The sequence below is a fragment of the Cetorhinus maximus genome, chromosome 8 (genome assembly GCF_964194155.1).
Source record: "Cetorhinus maximus chromosome 8, sCetMax3.hap1.1, whole genome shotgun sequence".
NCBI classification, from domain to species: domain Eukaryota; kingdom Metazoa; phylum Chordata; class Chondrichthyes; order Lamniformes; family Cetorhinidae; genus Cetorhinus; species Cetorhinus maximus.
The window spans coordinates 131,358,226-131,377,784 of NC_135886.1; the positions used below are offsets into that span (position 1 = coordinate 131,358,226).

Sequence of the window (19,559 nt, forward strand, 5' to 3'; positions counted from 1 at the left end):
TTGGGAACTATTCTTCACGCTGTTGATGTGGTGTACATGGGCTTCTAAAAGGCATTTGATAAGGTGCTGCAGAACAAATATGTGACCAAAGTTAGGGCTCATGGAACTAAAGGGGCAGTAGCAACATGGATATGAAGTTGGCTGAGTGACGGGGAAACAAAGAGTAGTGGATGTTTTTTTGGACTGGAGAAAGGTTTATAGTGGAGTTCCCCAGGAATCAGTGTTAGGACCTTCGCTCTTCCTGATCCATATTAATGAAATCATTTTTGACACGATTCTTTGAGGACATAATAAGCAGGATGGATAAAGGGGAACCAGTAGATGTGGTGTATTTGGATTTCCAAAAGGCATTTGATAAGGTGTCACATAAAAGATGACTATAAGATATAAGGGCTTATGGTGTAGGGGGTGTGGATGATTATTAGCATGGATAGTGGACTGGCTAACTAACGGAAAGCAGAGAATCAAGATAAGTGGGGCATTTTCAGGTTGGCAAACTGTAACCAGTGGAGTGCCACAGGGATCAGTGCTGGGGCTTCAACTATTTACAATCTATATTAGTGACTTGGATAAAAGGACCAACTGTATTGTAGCCAAATTTGCTGACAATGAAGAGATCGGTAGGAAAGCAAGTTGTGTGGAGGATATAAAGCGTCTACAAAGGGATGTAGACTGGGTAAGTGAGAGGGCAAAAAATTGGCAGATGGAGTACAATGTGGAAGATGCAAGGTTGTCCACTGTTGCAGGAAGAATTGAAAAGCAGAATATTATTTAACTGAAGAGAGTCTAAGAATGCTGCAGTACAGAGTGATCTGTGTGTCCTTGTACATGAATCACAAAAAGTCAACATGCAGGTAAAGCATGTAATTGGGAATACGAGTGAAATGCTGGCATTTATTGCAAGGGGCATGGGGTATAAAACTGGGGAATTCTTGCTACAATGGCGCAGGGCATTGGTGAGACCATAGGTAGAGCATTGTGCACAGTTTTGGTCACCTCACTTAAGGAGGGATGTACTTACATTGGGAGCAGTTCAGCAAAGGTTCACCAGACTTATTCCTGGATTTCCTTATGAGGAAAGGTTAAACAGATTGTGGGGAGGCAGTGACGTAGTGGTTTTGTCATTGGACTACTACACCAGAGACCCAGGGTAATTCTCTGGGAACCTGGGTTTGAATCCACCATGGCAGATGGTGGAACTTGAATTCAATATTTTTAAAAATCTGGAGTTAAAAATCGAATGATGACCGTTAAACTGTTGTCGATTGTTGTAAAAACCCATCTGGTTCACTGATATCTTTTAGGGAAGGAAATCTGCAGTCCTTACCTGGGCTGGCCTACATGTGATTCCAGACCCACAGCAATGTGGTTGACTCTTAAGCCACTCGTTTCTCAAGGGCAGTTAGGGATAGGCAATAAATGCTGGCCCAGTCAGCAATGCCCACATCCCAAGAATGAATTTGTAAAAAAGATTGAGCCTATCCTGGTCTAAGGAAGTTGCTGGGAGGATGTTTCCTCTTGTGGGGGAATCTAGAACTAGAGGGCATAACTTCAAAATGAAGGGGTCTCCCATTGTGATGGAGAGGAGGAGGAATATCTTCTCTGAGGGTCATTAGTGTTTGGGATTCTTTTCCCCAGTGAGCAGTGGTGAGTTAGACAGAATTTTTATTGACATGGGAATCAAGGGTTATGGGGGGCAGACAGAAAAGTGGAGTTAAGACCACAATCAGCCATGATCATATTGAATGGCGGAGCAGGCTCAAGGGGCCAAATGGCCAATCCTGCTCCTATTTCTTATGTTATGACCTAGGCCTTGGTGTACAGGGCATAATTTCAAAATCTGGAATGATATGAAGCTTAGAGGTATTGTGAACCATGAGGGGGATAGTGTAGAACTTCAAAAGCCATAGACAGATTGGTGGAATGGGCAGACAAGTGGCAGATGAAATTTAATGCAGAGAAGTGTGAAATGATTCATTTTTGTAGGAAGAACGCGAAAATAAAGGGTAGAATTCTAAAGTGGTGCAGGAGCAGAGGGACCTGTGGGTGTATGTATATAAATCATTGAAGGTGGCAGGATAGGCTGAGAGAGTGATTAATAAAACATACAGTATCCTGGGCTTTATTAATAGGGGCATAGAGTAGAAGAACAAGGAAATAATTTCAAACCTGTATAAAACACTGGTTCAGCCTCAACTGGAACATTATGTCCAGTTCTGGGCACCACACTTTAGGAAGGATGTGAAAGCATTAGAGAGAGTACAGTTAAGATTCACGAGAATGGTTCCTGGGATGAGTAACTTCAGTTACATATAGATTGGAGAAGCTGGGACTGTTCTCGTTGGAGAAAAGAAGCTGGAGGGGAAATTTGACAGAGGTATTTCAAATCATGAAGGGTCTAGACAGAGTAGAGAGGGAGAAACTGTTTCCATTGTTAGAAGGATTGAGAACCAGAGGGCACAGATTTAAGGCAATTGGCAACAAAAGTATGACAACATGAGGAAAAGCTTTTTCACACAGCGTGTGTTTAGGATCTGATTACATTCCCTGAGTATGGTGGAGGCAGGATCAATAGAGGCTTTCTGAAAAAGAGGACAAAAATTGCCAGTCTAAAGCGAAAAGGCAGGGGAGTGGCACCCGGTGAATTGCTCCTTCAGAGGGCCAGCACAGAGACGATGGGCCAAATGGCTTCTGTGATTCTATATTTGGCCAATCATCGTCGGCGGTCGCTTGGAGTTGAGGATGACATCTGGTCAGGCTTGGTGAAACTTCAGAGACTGAGGAGCCCAATTCTGGATCCACATGTTTTTCCGCAGTGGGGGCACGTTGTTGCGCAGGGAAGTGGAAATTGCAGCCCTGGGTTGGCTTCCTTCTTCTTCCTCTGCCGCCGCTGTTCCACCTCGCTGCTGAGTCGCTGAGCCTCGAAGTGGTTTGCGCCTTGGAGGACCAGGTGGTGCCATGCCGAGCAATGGGCAGCATTCTCCTCCCAGTCAGTGGTGTTAATGCCTCTGTGCTTTAGGGCAACCTTGAGCGTATCTTGATACCTTTTCCTTTGGCCGCCCTTTGAGTGTTGGCCAATGGAGAGCTGTGAGAAGAGACCCTGCCGAGGGAGGTGGTTTTCAGGCATCTGGACGCAATGGCCCTTCCATTGGAGTTGGTTCTGTAGGAGCAGGGCTTCACTGCTGGTAAATGCAGCTTCATGGAGGACGCTCGCGGTAGTCCAGTGGTCCTTGCATTTGATTCCCCAGGATTCGACGCAAGCACCACTGGCGGAAGCACTTAAGGATCTTAATGTGGCGTCGGCTGACAGTCCGTGTTTTGCTGCAGTAGAGAAGGGTGGTCAACACAACAGCCTTTTAAACCAGAATCTTTGTTGGCTTCCAAAGGTCCTTGTTGTCAAAGACACCTTGGCGCAACTTAAAGGCACAGTTGACTCAGTGTTGGACTTCCTCATTGATGGTAGTCCCTTGGAAGAGGTGGCTGCTGAGATAAGGGAAGTGCTGCACACACTCCAGAGCCACCCCATCTATGTGGATGGTGCGGGAGCTGCTCAACTGACGCAGGGAAGGTTGGTGAAGGGCCTTTGTCTTGGCGATGTTTAAGGACAGGTCGAGCCTCTTATACGAGGTGTTGAAGAGGTCAAGTGTCCTTTGCATGTCCTGTACAGAGCGAGCGAGCCATTGCGCAGCAGTCATCCCCAAACTGAAGGTCGTGGATGTCCATGGTGGTGAGTTTTGTGTTTGCCCGGAAGCGACGGGCAAACAGCACAGAGACAATGGGCCAAACGGCCTCCTGCTGTGATTCTATGCCTGGCCCATATTCATCCCTCAATCAACATCACTAAAGCAGGTTATCTAGTAATTGTCAGATTGCTGTTTGTTAGAGCTTGCTGTGGACCAATTGGCTGCTGCAATTCACACATCAAACAGTGACTGCACTTTAGAAGCACTTCATTGGCTGCCAAGCGCTTTGCACCTCCTGTGGTGGTGAAAGGCGCTAGAGAAATGAAAGTCTTTTCTTTCTCAATGCACCTATGTTACCCGCCTCATCCCATGTGCTCGCCAAGGTCCGTGTTGTAACCCTCGTCAAGAAGTTTTTTTACCCGAATTCCTGGTTGGATTTTCACGAGTGATTGTTTCACACTTGCGCCTCAGGGGTCAACAGCCAGAACTACGATGCCCAGAATGCTTTCTGGAGAGTGGTTTGCGCAACTTACTGGCGTATACATTCCCCCCCCCCCCCCCCCCTCCTCTTTTCGAGATCCCTTGTGCCTGCTCACTCCCACCAACCTCCCTCCCTGACGCGGCGCAGGAGCTGCCCTATCGACGGCCGAGCCTGAGCGCCCAGCTCCGCCCGCTGCCCAGGAAGCTGTGGGCTGATGTTAATGTACTCGGCACGATTCAAGAGAGACACCAGAATTATCAGCAGCTGCTCGCTCAGCATAACAAGCCGTGGAATGAACTTGTCTGAGACTTGAGGAGGGCAGTAGCGATATCCCGTTACTCTTCTTCAAAGTGGATTTTAAGCCTGAGCGAACATTTGCAAGATGCTGCTGGTCTCTCAGCGAGTTGAAGCCCCTCGCATGGAGCAGCACATCTCGGTATGTAGAATCCCAACTGGTGGGGGGTGGTGGTGTGTGGTGGGGTGGGGGGGTGGGGGGGGTGGGAGGTGAGGTTAAAAAAAAATCTTCCGCACGGGCTTTTCTGCTGGTGAGGTCGACCTAAAGAATTGAGGGTAAGGGATTGAGTGAGAGAGAGAGAAAAGAAGCCTGATTTTCAGCAGGTCTTAGTTGGAAACCTCCAACCTAGGCGCACACACACACACAAAAAAGCCCTTGTACAAAAACAGTGCTGCGGCGTGAATAACCAGAATTAACTCAGAATAAAAGGAGTTTGTCGTTTGTAAATCGGGACGATTTTTTTTAATATTGAAAGAAGCAGTGAAATCTCAATAGGTTTGGCCGGCATCAGCCCCCGGGGGGCACTCGCTCCAGTGACATTCACTAAATATTGCGAAAGATGTGTGTGTGTGTGTGTATATATATTTCCTGTTTTTGTCTATTGTTGTCCATCTCGACGTCTGGCACCTTGTAGTTTATCTGTGTAATTAATAATCTGTTAGCAGTTTCCGATTCAAGAGAGGCAGAGGGGGGAAGGAGCTGGAGCTTGATTTATCCTGGATTAGGATTGACTGCACAGGGATTAAAGAGGATTTTTATTTTTGAAACTAGCAATAAACTCTCTTCTATATAAACATTGTTTTTGTGTTACCCTTGCTCGCTCGCTCTCCCTGTAGCTGGTAATTGGCAAGTGCTTGTTTGTGGATGTGTATTTGCCAGGGATCTTTTTTAAATGTGGATGAGTTTGAAGGACCCAGTAACAAACCCCTCTTTGTCTCTCGTTATCAGTGGGGTATCATCACTTGTCTGAAGCGGGGAGGTTACCTGGGACAGCCGGCCCTGAAAATGATTTAAATGTCTTTTTAAAGGAATGGGAGCTTCTAGTTATTTTAAATTTCCTGGCGCTCTCTCTCTCTCTCTCTCTCACACACACACACACTGGAAAGGATGTCTTTTTGTTGTCGATCTGCAGGGGCGTTTTGTCGTTTATTGTTGTGTAATCTGGATTGTTTTTTTAGAAAGCAAAATGTGCATTTTTTTTTGTTGTTGTTTCAAAATGGTAAAATAATCTTTGGTTGTGAACTGAGATCACGACGAGGTGGTTGATTGGTTCTGAGGGATCATTACCCAAGGTTAACACGGGATTAACTTCAGTTTGATTTCCAACCTACAGATAATTTCCACACAAGAAAATAATTGTTGCAGATGTTTTAAACAGGGCCAGTGTCTGTTAACCACTGTTGCACATCGGTTCTTAATTGTAACATTTGGCACTGATTTCTTTTTTCTCAACAAAATGGGGAAGGTCTTGAAATGATGGGGAGGACTGAACGGGACAAACGGGTTCATGTTTAAACGTTCAGAAAACTTGTGGATTGGGAACAGAGAAAGCGACGGAAAATCGCCCTCTTGTCTGGGATAAGCGGCATTTGTAAGCGGCTGGTGGCGGGGCTAATGGTGTCAATGCGGGGCCGAGTTTATGGTAATTAAGTTTGTACATGGACTGCACGCTGGTGGAAGGGGGAATATTGAGTCGCGGATTTGAAGTTGGAGAACTGATCACTTTTACTTATTCATTCAGCCATGTGACGGCGGGTTTTTTTTTACACTTGTTTCCGTGCATGAGGCAATGCCCTTGAATATACGTCACATTTACTGCTCTCTCCCAGGAAACCACGCGGAATATGAAGTCAAATCTGAAGGGGGCCCAAAAATAACAATAGAAAGCTGAGGCAGTGTTTAAAAACATGTTTCACACCCCCACCCCCCAGCTCCTTTTTTATATTCATGAGTGCTGATTTGCTTTAAGACATTAAGTCTGGACTAAGAGTGTGCGGTCCCCTCTTTGATCTTTGTAAGGAACTAATTGCACTTTTTAAAAAAAAACACAATGATTTATAATCATTTGGAAGCCGGTTTGTCGAACAAACCCACCCTGAGATGTAAAGAGGGGGCTGTGAAACTGTGCTGAAATTGACAAGTCCATCACTAACTAGCAGAAGTGAATATGCTGATATTTCATATAACCCTCCGTTTATTGTCCCAAGGGCAATAAATTTTTTTTTTATAAAGTGAGCAGGCTTTTGCATTAAACCCGTGGCCGAGACCGAGCAAGGCATCTGGAGTGTTGTGAAATGTAGGCAGGTCTATCAAACACAGGCAGGTGGGGTGGGGTGGGGTGGGGTGCGATTGTTATGGGTTTGTACTTTTAGAGAGAGCCAGGGGGATGAGTCGCTCTCGCCCTCTCCCCCTGTTCCAGCTCCTGTATCGCACTGGTTTAAATGAAGCAGCCGACCCGCTAACTGCAGCATATGGGGCCCGACGTGGAGAGGAGACTTAAATGGCCTTGAACCTGGCTGGGCAGCTGCTCTCTGCCAGTAGAAGACGCATCTGAAGTCCCGAGAAGGGTGGGAGCAGGCAGGGTGCGAACGAATATTTACTACACGCATGGGGAATATGGAGCCTGGCTCTTGGAGATGTGCGGGGGAAGAAACGGTGGACTGGACACAACTCCAATTTAGGAAGCATGACTTTTTATTATTTTTTTAAAAAAAATCTAATGTTTTCCTGCTGACGTGCGTGGCAGAGCTGTGTGGGTGGGAAACGTCACTGATCTTCCAAAGGCATTAGGCGGAAGTGTGTCTCCACTGTTGCTTAGCTAAAGTCAATAAATAGACTGTTTTGCAGTGTCAATATTTCCTCTTGTTTGTGTCACTCCTTGATTTTCCCCCCATTACATTAGATCCTCGCTCTTGGCTCTGATATGAACGGACTCTTTTTTTAAATTATTGACAAAATATCAACCACGATTTTAACTGATTCGACCTCCTTGCGTGGGCCAGTACTAATTGTAACACGACACCCAACCTAAGGAAAGTAGTTTGTGAAGTTTCATAAACGGATTTGTTGTGTTTTAAACAGTAGCGAGAATGTGTGCCATCTGTGTAGCTAAAGAAACATTCTTATGTGGGGCGATCCAATGTGTTGTTTTCGCTCCTCCTGCCTTTCGTGTTGTAGAGTTTTGCACTCGACTCTCGCCTGTTATGTAGCCAAGTGCAGCAGGGAACAATCTTGTTTGCTCCACACGAGTGACTCCAGATCCTGTGTTACTGCTTCTCGCTTCGCTTTTATTCTGCTTCTTAAAAGACTTACCTATGGGAAAGTGCCAGATTTCGGTTGATATGCCTTGGCATGTAAAAAGACGCTGTATAAACACACCACACACACGGTGCAGCAAGCAAGTAGGATCATCGCCACAGCTCCGACAGGGCACGATCCCACTAGAGTGGCCAAACTCCGCAGTCTGCACTGGCATCAGTGACACTGCTTGGAATTGGTCTCTAGGGGACATTTACAATTCACTAAACTACGCTCGCCGCCACAACGCCAAATACGTCGAATAGGGTGTATATTGTTGGTTATGGATGTAATGCATATTAAGTACATCTATAGATGGATGTGAGCCTTGGTATCACTCACCTAAATGTGAGGTTGTAGTTCCGCTCCAGAGACATGAACAGGTAGTCCGGGCTGACACTCCAGTGCTGCACTGTCTGAGTCAGTACAGTTGTTTCCATGGGACATTAAACCGAGGCCCCTCAGATGGATGTCAAAGATCCCATGGCACTGTTTCAATGAAGACCCTGGGAGTTCTTCCTGGTGTCTCAAACAACATCACTGAAAACATTATCTGCTCATTATTACTCTGCTGTGTGTGGCACCTTTTGCTGTGTGCAAATCCGGCTGCTGTGTTTCCTACATTATAACTGTCTACACTTCAGAAGTACTCCAGTGGCTTTGAGACATCATGAGGATGTGAAAGGCACTATATAAAATCAAACCTTAATTTTACAGATTGAGCAGTAACCAAAGAGCTTTTATAATTTAAAAAAAAAATTCTAGCAAGCACCTTCATTATGCAAATGCAGCTAACTGGACTCTGCCATGGGTACCACAAAATGCTAAAAGGACCCATCCCACTCCATCAGCGAGGTAACTCATTATCACTTGTTGCTTTAATAAGCAGCCTGGCAGTTTGGAAAAAGGTTTCAGGTGGAATGTCCAGAGGTGCTAGAACTGGAATGGTACAGCTGAGTCATGAATATGTGAATCATGGCTGCTTGTGTATGCTATATTTTTGTATTCTGGGTGCCCTAACTGGATATAGAATATTTCCTCCGGTCCCCATGTAGGCATCAGACAGTAATGTGATGCCATCTAGCTAATGTCCTGCCTTGGGAGCAAGTTGCTACTTGAAGTGTGGCTGAGATTAAATTTAGTTGGTGTAGAAACTAAATTAGATGTGACATGTAAAAAGGGGTATTTGTCGCAAAGTCCAAGGTATTTTATACACGTCTAGACAAATAAGAGATTACAGTACTGCTGTTAATGTCATGTAGTTGTTTATAGGCCTGCGAAAGTCATTTGTTTTTCTGGAAATTGAATCAAGAATGTTTTCATTTCGAGGGTTGGATGCGTCCCATCAGTATGTTGAGCTACTGAACTTTAAAACTGATATTCAAACATTCTGAAAATGGTGATAAGAAAAATGTCAGGAAATCATTTCAAGCCAGCTGTAAAACAGATTCAGATGAGACCACATAAAAGAGTAAAGCATGCCTCGTGTAGAGATTTTCCTCAGTGTCATAGTTACAAAGTGGGTAGAGTGGGAATGGTTTAATTTTGTTTACGCTGCTCGTTGTGGGGACTTGGTGCCACATTCATTTCAATTGGCCTGTCCCTTTAACAATGAAGGGAAAGCCAGCATCCAAGTGACACATGTGTAGTCTGTTTTGTTTTGCACCAATACCTATACCAACTTTGCGCTGACCAAACCCAGGGGCATAAATGTCAGTCACTAATCAACTCAGATGGAACTTCTTTACCCAGAGTGTGGTTCGAATGAAGAACTCACCGCTACTTGGAGTGATTGAGGCAAATGGCATTTAAAAGGAAGCTAGGTAAGTACATGGTGGGGAGAGAAGGGGAAGAGGGGAATAGAAAGCTATGTTGCTGGGGTTAAAGGAAAAGAGCTGGGAGGAGGTTTGTGGAGTCTAAGGTTCGCCAAACTTAATTCCTGGGATGGAGGGATCGTCCTATGAGGAAAGATTGAATAGCCCAGGCCTTTATATTCTGGAGTTTAGAAGAATGAGAGGTGATCTCGTTCAAACATACAAAATTCTTACAGGGCTCGACAGGGTAGATGCAAGAAGGATGTTTTTGCCGGCTGAGGGGGGTGGGTGGTCTGGAACCAGGGGACACAGTATCAGAATAAGGGGCAGGCCATTTAAGACTCAGATGAGGAGGAATTTCTTCACTCAGAGCGGTGAATCTTTGGAATTCTCTACCCCCAGAGAGCTGTGGAGGCTCAGACATTGAGTATGTTCAAGACTGAGATCGATAGATTTCTACATAATAAAAACATCAAAGGGGATAGGGCAAGGAAATGGTGTTGAAGTCGAAGATCGGCCATGATCGCATTGAATGGCAGGGAGGGCTGAATGGCCTGCTCCTCCTATGATGTTCATAATCACCGCCATGGACCGGGTGTGCCCGAATGGCCTCTTCCTGTGTCGTACCTTCTGTGTCATCCTACTGAATGAGCTCTTGCAGCTAACCCCCTTCTCTGGCAATGTGTCCACCAAATCTGTACTGAGCACAACCTGCCCACCTAAATAAGCCCTGCATCCTTACGATTTGACACTGACTAGAATGGCACCAAATGTCATTCCAGTCGTCCGCATCGTGTCAGATGTGGGTCCGGATCCAGATCACAATCTTTGTGTACTTCAGCGCCTGCAGTCAACATCAACAAATGTTGATCAGGCCTTTTTATTTGGAACCTGAGAGGAGGGAGGATTGAAATGGATCAGACACAAAAATAATAATAGTCGCCCATTTGTCTTGTTTAACTATTACCATTTAAGTTAAATGGTAATTCTTTTAATTTTGAATGAATAATCGTGTTTGATGGGTATAATTATAAGATGGCTTGATCTGAGCAGAAAGGATAGGTGTTTCCAGGGACACATACAATGCAGGGAGCACTCGTAGACAAAGCCATATGTCACTTGCTAGGAAGAGAAATGATCGATGAACAGGGACTGGTTACTATGGATCACCATAATAAACCAGTCCCTCTGTCACTCAAAGGTAACCTTGGTAACACCGCTCCAGTGCGGGCTTTTTTTTTTGTTAAATAGCAGAGTCGCAAACTAATGCATTTTGCCAGGCACAGAGCCCTTGTTTGATGCTTCTGACTTCGAACACCAGCTTTCAGTCAATCACTTAAGGACAGGACACATCTACGTGGGTCTGGAAGGTTATTTCTGGCTCCCAAGCTCGAAAGTTGAATTTGCAAACCTCCTGCCCTGACACCTTTGACCCAATGTTTCACTCCGGTGCTATTAAAGGTCAGACCAGCATCCATGTTGCCCTGCAAGAAGGTGCACTGGCTTCGGGAGGAACTTCTGACATTCTAACTCATTTTAACCCTGGCTCCCGTTTGGCAATCTGCAATCGCTGATTGCGTGGAATCTTGCTTTGCAGTGAACTTGGTCCCAATGGAACAGCCGCTTTTTTTTTTCCACGCATTGCGCCAGGGAGATAATTTGTATCTTTTGTAAACGATAGTATCCGAGTTTTACATGAATGAAATCCACAGGGCAACATATGCAAGCCGGGGCTACATTGATGTGGGTTCAAGAATCCTCTCAAAAACGAACATACATGTTTTGGGAAAAAAAAAATCTGAAAAATTACATTTTTAAAGAAAATCCGTTATCAGTGAATTTCCCCTCGCTGTTGTCATAACATTGAGGCAAATTAATGACTAAAGCAATGTGCTAAACAAGACTTCGTCTGCATTTAAGCATTAAGGTGACGAGATTGTTAATGTCATTTAACAAAAATCTTATTTTAACCATTCCTGACAGAGGGAAAGAAATTTCCTTTTTTTTTTAGAAAAAAAGTTAGTCTTTTTGAAATTAAAGGGAAAACGAGATTATTTCTGGTGATTGTTGGGGGTTTTGAAAATGTGTACACACTCCCTATTACACATATTTCTAGGTCAAACACTTGCTATACTTATCTTGAACCTATTACCCCTGCCATATCTCTATTAACAGCCTGCTAATTGAATTACAGCCACACGCTCGCTGTGTTCAGGGTACCAGCTAGTTTTCCTTGAAGATAATTAGTTGAGAGCAAAATCTTGGAAGTTTGGCTGATTAACTAACAGGAGATGTCACGTTGGAACGATGTACCACGTGCCAAAGGTTAAGCAAGGATTTTCTTTGTCCTGGGCGAAGGATGTAGCACGGCGTGCCGCCTTCAAATCAGATTTCCGTGCCTTAAAACCGAACATGTTGGGCATGCAGAGCAGGTCTATCCACATCTGAGTGAAATCCAGGTCAACATTTAAGGCGCAGGTCCTTGGTCAGAACATTTTGGGGTTTTCTCTTCTGGGCTCCGATATTTTGTAGAATTGCCTCCCCCCACCCCCAAAAAAATAGATTCGTTTCCTCGAAGCAACTTAGAGATCCCTTTTCAGTCCAGTTTTTACCCAGCCTTGCTGATGAAACGTCATCCCAAGAATCAGGATTTAATCAGTTAAGAGCATTGCTTTTTTTTTGTGGGGAGAGGAGGGAGGGAGGGCTTGTGTTTTTATTGGTCACAATAGTCGTAAAAAGGTGTGAGTTGACCTGGATTCTGCCTGCAGTTCATGGCATGAGATATTCACAGGACGAATGCAGCAGCTGTGCCGAGTACAATTTCATCTGTACCTGCATCAGTGCTTAATCTAAAGCAAGTCTCTCCGGTATGACTGTTGGCTGTGCGCTGTCTGCATAAGGAAAAACAATCAATGGTCAGAAATTAAGTTCCCTGATGAACTTGTCACTAAGACTTGGGGCAGTCTCTTTTTTAAATCTTGCCCTTTCACAGAAGATGTGTTTTTTTTTGGCTGGCCAGGAGTTCAATCAGTCAACAATATCCATTTTAAAAATTAAAAAAAACACACAGAACAGCTGGGACTATTTTGATGAAAGTTCTCGAATTTCCCAGATTCCATGGTATGATTGGTTGGGAAGGAACAGGGAATGTTGGCGCGCTGCAATTTATCTGACCAACTAAACATTTTTTCTCTCTCTCTCTCTCTCTCTTCCTGCCTCTCTGCCTTCCAAGATCGTATAAAAGCGGTGGAAAAGGGTAGAGGTCTAAATTGAAAATTCACCTGTTCCAGTTGATTTATGGATTATGCACAGCCGTCTGATTTCAGTTAGAGAGAAAAATTGGCTTAATGAAAATCTGCCCAGCAGAAGTTTTTCATTTATCTGCCTCTCTAATGTTTGTGGTAACAAAGAAGGACTTGGATATCAGAATCTAACCTAACAATTTGGGAGTGTGTATAGCAGGCTAATAGTCACTTGTTCCATGTCTTTTAGCTAACAGGACTACAGCAGCGAGAGCAGCATAAGGTTCCAATAAATCCAAATTGCCATTCCACATTGTTTGTTTCTCCAGCTGCAAAAAGCCCATTTACTGCCGCTTGATATGTCCCTGTGGTATCTCTGTAGTTTCCTCCCACTTTACTGTCACATGTGGCCCAGTCTGGCACAGGGAGGAGGAGGAGGGGAGAGGGGGATATGTTTAAATGTTATGAACGTATTGCTATTTTTTTTTCACCTAGGAGCTCTTTTTAATGACTGGATTTCCAAATTCAAATCGAAACTAGCGCTCATTACTAAAGTGAAAAATATCAGAGCATTTAAAATATACTATTAAAGACTTGAACGAGGACGATAGATTCCCCTCTCTGAGTCCATCATTTTAGCATTGGTTGATTTTAGAAAAAAAACGACCTTGATCTTTTTTGTTTGAAACAAAGTGAAGGGATCCTCAAAGGCAGGAGTTTTGAATTACATTCTGCAAACCCTCCTTCCAAATTGGAAATGGGTACAAAGAGATCAGATGTCAAGGATGCAGATAATCTGCTAAATCTTTTAAAGGTCAATTTATTTGAAGCAATTTGCAAGCAGGTTACAACCAAGCTCGTGTAAGCCCCTAGTTGGATGGAACTGACCGATTTGCGGTTCGGAGTTTAACTGTTGTGAAAATAAAGCGGGTGCATCCCAACTCCCGATCTGTTGTGTTTAAAGAATCTACAAGTCCCTCTCTTCAGACCCCACTGCCAGATTCTCTTCCACTGTCGAATCCCATTTTACAAATTAAATTGAACAAAGACATCAGATCCCTTTTCTTACAGAAGGGGAGGGGAGGGGAGTGGGGGAGATAGTAAATTGCTAGCCATGTGGAGAGGCGGAGCTTTAGCCGACCCTCAACAATCATCTTTGAGGCAGCATTCGTCAGAGCCCCCAGCGCACAACAGATCTGGGCATCCTCATTGTATCTGCTGATCTTATTCTGCAATTGGAGGAAGAGAGAAAAAGGGACCCTTTACCACCCCGCTCTCCGGAAATGCGTGGAGCAGGGATGTTATAAGCGTTAGCTGAGGAAGTCTGTGAGGCAAGTGCTGCACAAATGCAGCTACGAGTTGCAATGAGCAGCTGTGTGGCCCCTCCACCTGCTGAAGGAGCTCCAAGTCCTGAAGGATTTGTGCTATCTGTGCCCTTCTGTTAGGCTAACAAGTATCACATCTGCCATAAATCGTTCAAGGTTTAAACTGGGCAGCGAAGAATTCTAGCAATTCGACCAAACAATAAGGATGGAGTAGGGTCCTGCACTAAATGCATTCAACATGATCCTCTTGTGTTAAAATGGAGTGAATATTAAATGTAGCCAAACAAAGCCATGGATGGCATTTAGCTGCCTTGGCTAATGTCAGCTCCAAGCTGATTGTCAGTAAAAAGAGGACAGAAGATGCTGATATGTATTAAGTGGATGATGGATGGGAGGATGGCCTCGCTCCCTATCACGAGGATAAATTAAAAAAAAGATGCACCGAGGACAACTTACGGCTGTTTGTTCTGTGTCATTTTCACTGTCAGTTTCTGCCTTTCCCCAAGAAGGCTGTCTAATGGGATCTTTTCGTGCAAATTACAGGCTGTGCTGACCTACTTCGGTCCTGTCCCCGCAGGCTGTTGCAGGCTGCAAGAGTGCATAGTGTGGAAATAAACAATCAGAAAAGAGGATTGGGCTGTTGCTGTTTGATACACTACCTTTTAATTAGAAAGCACGGCTCCTTAGAAACGTTATGCTGATAAATATTGAATGCGTCGAAAACGTCAGAGTATTTAATTGGAGTTGCTGTATTTCTACTCCGACCGCTCATGTTGGCTCAACATTGTTAACTTAACTGGAAAATCGGAGGATCCAATTAGTCCTAAAGTAATGCCTCTGAATTTGAGGATTGTGAGTAATCTGCCTCTATACTCGGGTCTGTAGGAAGTACAGTCCATTTACCACTGAACTACATTTGTGGAATTATCCTTGGTTCCCTCCTCCAAACGTGGAAATCAATCCAGAACAAAGGCCAATTCATTTAGATGATAAGCTTCAAGCACTGCAGCATTTTAACGCTGTCACGTATATCTTTTTTCATTCAAGTGACTTAAGTTACGAAACGCTTGGCACACGCACAAGATCGTTGTTAAGATCATTTATACAGTTGCAATGTGTGGTGGAGCTGCTGCCTTTTGCTTATTTTGAAATGTAAATTGGTTCTCAGTACTGGAAAGGCTGATTGAAGTGTGGGAAATATCAGCCAGATCTGACAATAGCTTTTGTTATGAAGGCGGTGAGGAGTTGACAGAAGTTGGGTCTACCAAAGCTTGTCACAATTTGGCAAATTTGCATGAAAAACAATTAAGACAAATTTGTGTCGCTGCCGTGGGCTTCCCACCATCAGTGAGATTTGCATTGGTTCCTTGGGTTAATTAGGCGAAATTGGTTTGGCAAATCTGGAGGAAAATTAGCTCAGCAAACTCGAGGAATTTCAAGCATTCACTCGGTTAACTTTTAGCTTCCATTCTGCCGTCTGAAGCCTTTTGTGGAAGTGACTTTTGTCCTTTTTCATATTACCCAGTACTTTCCTGTGACCTCCTGTATTTCATACTTTGCCAGGCTGCCGACAGGCTAATGTGTTGGACCCGTAACTGCTCCAGAACTATTCAAAAACTAGAACACCTCTCTTTGAGTCACACTAAACTGGTCGCTGTTTAGCCGAGTGGCAACATTTTATATTAGACCTATCAAGATGAGGGATCTCCTTTCCTCTAACGTTAAGCTGCACTGGGCTTCTCCTTTTGCAGGGACAAGAACCGCACTATTTGATTCCATCTTTGTTAATGAATGAAAGAGAATTGGCATTTACTGTGAGGTTTTATTAAACACGACAGAATGCAAAATGATCCAGCTGTGATACATGTTTGTCACATGTTTGTGGCCTTCTGTCACTTTCCAGAGTATTTACCCTACTCCGGCCATTATCACATTCTGCTTTCCACTCTTAATGTCACCATTAGCACCTCCTTTAGCCAGCACCACCACTATTAACAACCCTTTGACCTTTTGTTTATGACATCTTTTGCAATCTCTCCTTTACCGCCACCTGGCCTTCTATCTAGCTTCATCTGTTCCACCCCTCCCTTAAACGGTATATATTTCACCACATTTCTACTTCCATTTAGTTCTGAAGAAGAGTCGTACGGACTGGAAACGTTGACTCTGTCTTTCTCTCCACAGATGTTGTCAGACCTGCTGAGTTTTTCCAGCATTTTTTGTTTTTGTTTCAGATTTCAGGCATCCGCACTATTTTGCCCTTATCTCAAGGGATACGTGTTTGTTTTGTTTACCTCTACACCTGGACCTTCCTTGAAACTATGAAATGCTCAATGCTGAGCCCACTTTTGAATTAGATTTTACCCTATGCCATCGCCAGTCCTGTAGACTCAGGTTATTTTTATTAAATTACACGTATTATGCTTTATGGAGAGAGGGACAACTGGTTTGCCAGTTGCATTCAGCCCCATATCAGGACAACAGAAGTGGATCTGTAACCGTGTCAGTGAATCTGTTTCTGCAATGTAGTTTGGTAGATCTGTGTGATCCATTAGCCCCCGCCTTTCACAGATACTTTCAAAAACGGTTAAAGTCAGTGCGGCAGGTGCTCCTGTAAAGGGAGGAAACGAAAATATTGTTTTATTTAGCAGCTCTTAATTTTATATACTCAGCCGAGTCTGGCAGAGATTCAGGTTTTGTGTGTGTGTCTTTTTGTGTGTGACAAAACTGGTATTCTGTCTTCAAGCCAACCTTGCACAAACTGTGCTCTCTTTGTAAACTGAAACAAAGCTGAACGCCGTTATTGTTTTCTCTGCTTCACTTCTCTGTGATGTAGTGGCTGCAATAAAAGTGCCTTTGTTTCCTGATCCAGCATCTTTCAGTAACCAGCTCATTTTTAAATGCCTTGTTTCACACTCGGCTCATTTTCTTTCGTCCCTGCATTGCCATGCAGCCTTTTAAGGTGGGGCGGGGGCAAGGGATTGTGGGTTTAATTGGAAAATACTAATATCTGTTTGGTTATCAGTATAGAACGATATATAATTTGCTAATCAGAGGAATAAGCTATGTTGTTTTGCTGCTTTTAGTACCTTGATCGTTGTCATTTCAGTGTGGATACAATTACAATGGCCAGGACCAGACATTAAACCCCTTGGGTGCTGTTTAAAAAAAAAACCTCACATAGCACTATCTGACAATGAGCAGGAGAGTTTTTCCCGTTTCGCGACCAATATTTATCCCTCAATTAGCAGCCCTAAACGTATCATCCAGCCACTTATTTCATTGGCGTTTGTGGGGCCTTGCTCTGTGCACATTGGCTGTAATTTGTCCAAAATTCCAACAGTGACACTACTACATTTGGGGATGTCCTAAGATTGTGAAAGTTATTACGTAGATGCAGGCTTGGCTGTCATCTCTCTCTCTAACTGAAGTATCACTGAGGTTTGGGACTTCCCACGAGGAATCTCCCCATCATCTAGCTTGAAACTACACTTCCTAATATCCAACCCATTTTAGGGGCTCATACTTTCAGAGCCAGCTGCCTCTGCATTCTACGTTTCTACTGCACTTCCAGGGCAATGGAATCCTTGGGCTGCCCATCTGAGACATTGCAAGTCAAAGTCCTCATTTATAGACCATATTCCAGGCTCAGCAATCAAATTTGGGAAGACCAGTTTAACAGTGTTACCCAATGTCAGCTTCAGTGGATAAATTTATTCTATAAATCTATTTTCACATGTTCTGCATGTGTGCACAATAGCAAACATTGCACCTGTTTCTGTTAACAGGTGACACAAAGACCAATCGAATTTGTATTAATATATCGCCTCTTAGGATGTCCCAAGATGCAGCACAATCATTTTGAACTTGTGTCATCACTGTAGGAAACGTGGCAACCAATTTGAACACAGGTCCAACAGACTGCACTGTGTTCATGACCAATCTTTAAGTACCGTGGAATCTTTTAGATCCACTGAGCGGACATGTGGGACCTCTGTTTAACATCGCGTTTGCACGATACCTCAGACCAGTGCAGCACTCGCTGAGCACTGCACTGAGGTGCCAGCCTAAAATATCTGCTCAAACCCCTGGTGTGGTACTTGAACCCACAACCTTCTGACTCAAGGTGAAAGTGCTACTACTGACAAGCTGAGGTCTGTGGTAATTCAGGTCGTGAGTCAGCTGATACTGACTGTGAGATCTGCCCCTTCTTGGCTACAATTGCTGAGCACTCCAAATCTTGTCAGTTTGAGAAAAATAAAACTTGAATTTTGCCACAACACAATTCTTCTGCATCTCCTGTTACATATATTCTAATTAATCAAATTAGGCTCTTTCCTATGGTTGGAATGGCATCTATTTATTTATAATGTTAATGTCACAAAATAGATTTAAAATCCCAGCAATGTTACTAAAATATTTTAAAACTTTTTTATAAAAATATGTTCAATGTTATAAGGTGAGGGGTTCAGTTCCTGTGGGGGAGGGAATGGGTTAAACTTTAGCTAACTTTTCCATTATAATCCCAGATCAATTCCTTTTGGAAAATTTGGGAATTCTGAGGTTGGTGAAGGGAGGAATATACAAAATTCAACTGATTCTTAATTCAGTGATGCTCAGTTCAAATGATCTGATTTCTGATGCTGTTTGCATTGCGTCATTAAAATAATTGAATGATCAGTGCAAACAAGACTTGGAATGATCAGGAGTACACTACAATAGCGACTACCTTTTTTAAAGCAAAGCAAAACAGAAAAGTACTGTTATCATGTAATCGAGAATTGTTATTAGATGTGGCAGTCTTTTCTGTTTATGCTTTGTGTCTGGATGTCAAGTGTTTGAATGTCCCTCGGTGAATAAATCCTTGCGAAGTGCTGCCGTTTCAGTATGAAACTTGTGCAACAGATTCTTATTAGCATTGCCATGACTGAAGTCTTATCGCATTCTAGACTGAAGGTCATGGTAATGTGTTCCAGCAAACATGCAATTGTTATAATACCAATATAACCTGGATGATTCAGTCATAGTACTGGGGTTTACTCAGGTGGGCTAGAGCTTGTACCGTGTAAATAGTTAAACAGCTTTGACTTTTTATACTCTGCGTAAGATACAAGAATCAGCTTAGTATCTGATTTGTCTCTGTCTCTCTTTCTTTGTCTCTCTCTTTTACCATTGCTGTTTTTTTTTAAGTAGTCCTGAGAATTTTCCCCTCCTGCTAAGCTATAAAGATGCATTCCAACTGGCATTCATTTCTCTTGGATCGTAGGAGATTGGTGTCCAGACAGTAACTCTGTTTCCAGTGTTAAATCTGGTGTTTTTCTGCTCCTGCAGCTGTAAGGTGGGCTTGTAATTAAGAAATGGGTCCACACTACTGTTGTTGGCATTGGTGAATCATATTTGACAGCGTAACACATCAGTGTAA

At 43.6% G+C, this 19,559-nt stretch overlaps 1 protein-coding gene across 2 annotated transcripts in view; it reads left to right on the forward strand.

The window, feature by feature from the left end:
* The first annotated feature begins 4,281 nt into the window (after positions 1-4,281).
* LOC144683989 (mastermind-like protein 2) overlaps positions 4,282-19,559 on the forward strand; it is a 103,934-nt gene continuing 88,656 nt past the window's right edge. Inside the window, exon 1 of one of the 2 annotated variants that reach the window (XM_078547648.1) lies at positions 4,282-4,600. In XM_078547648.1, coding sequence (XP_078403774.1) covers positions 4,547-4,600 — 54 coding nt within the window. In that variant the 5' untranslated portion in view covers positions 4,282-4,546. Of the gene's footprint in view, positions 4,601-6,013; positions 6,102-19,559 lie in introns of those variants that run through there. The other variant, XM_078547649.1, reaches the window with a different exon arrangement.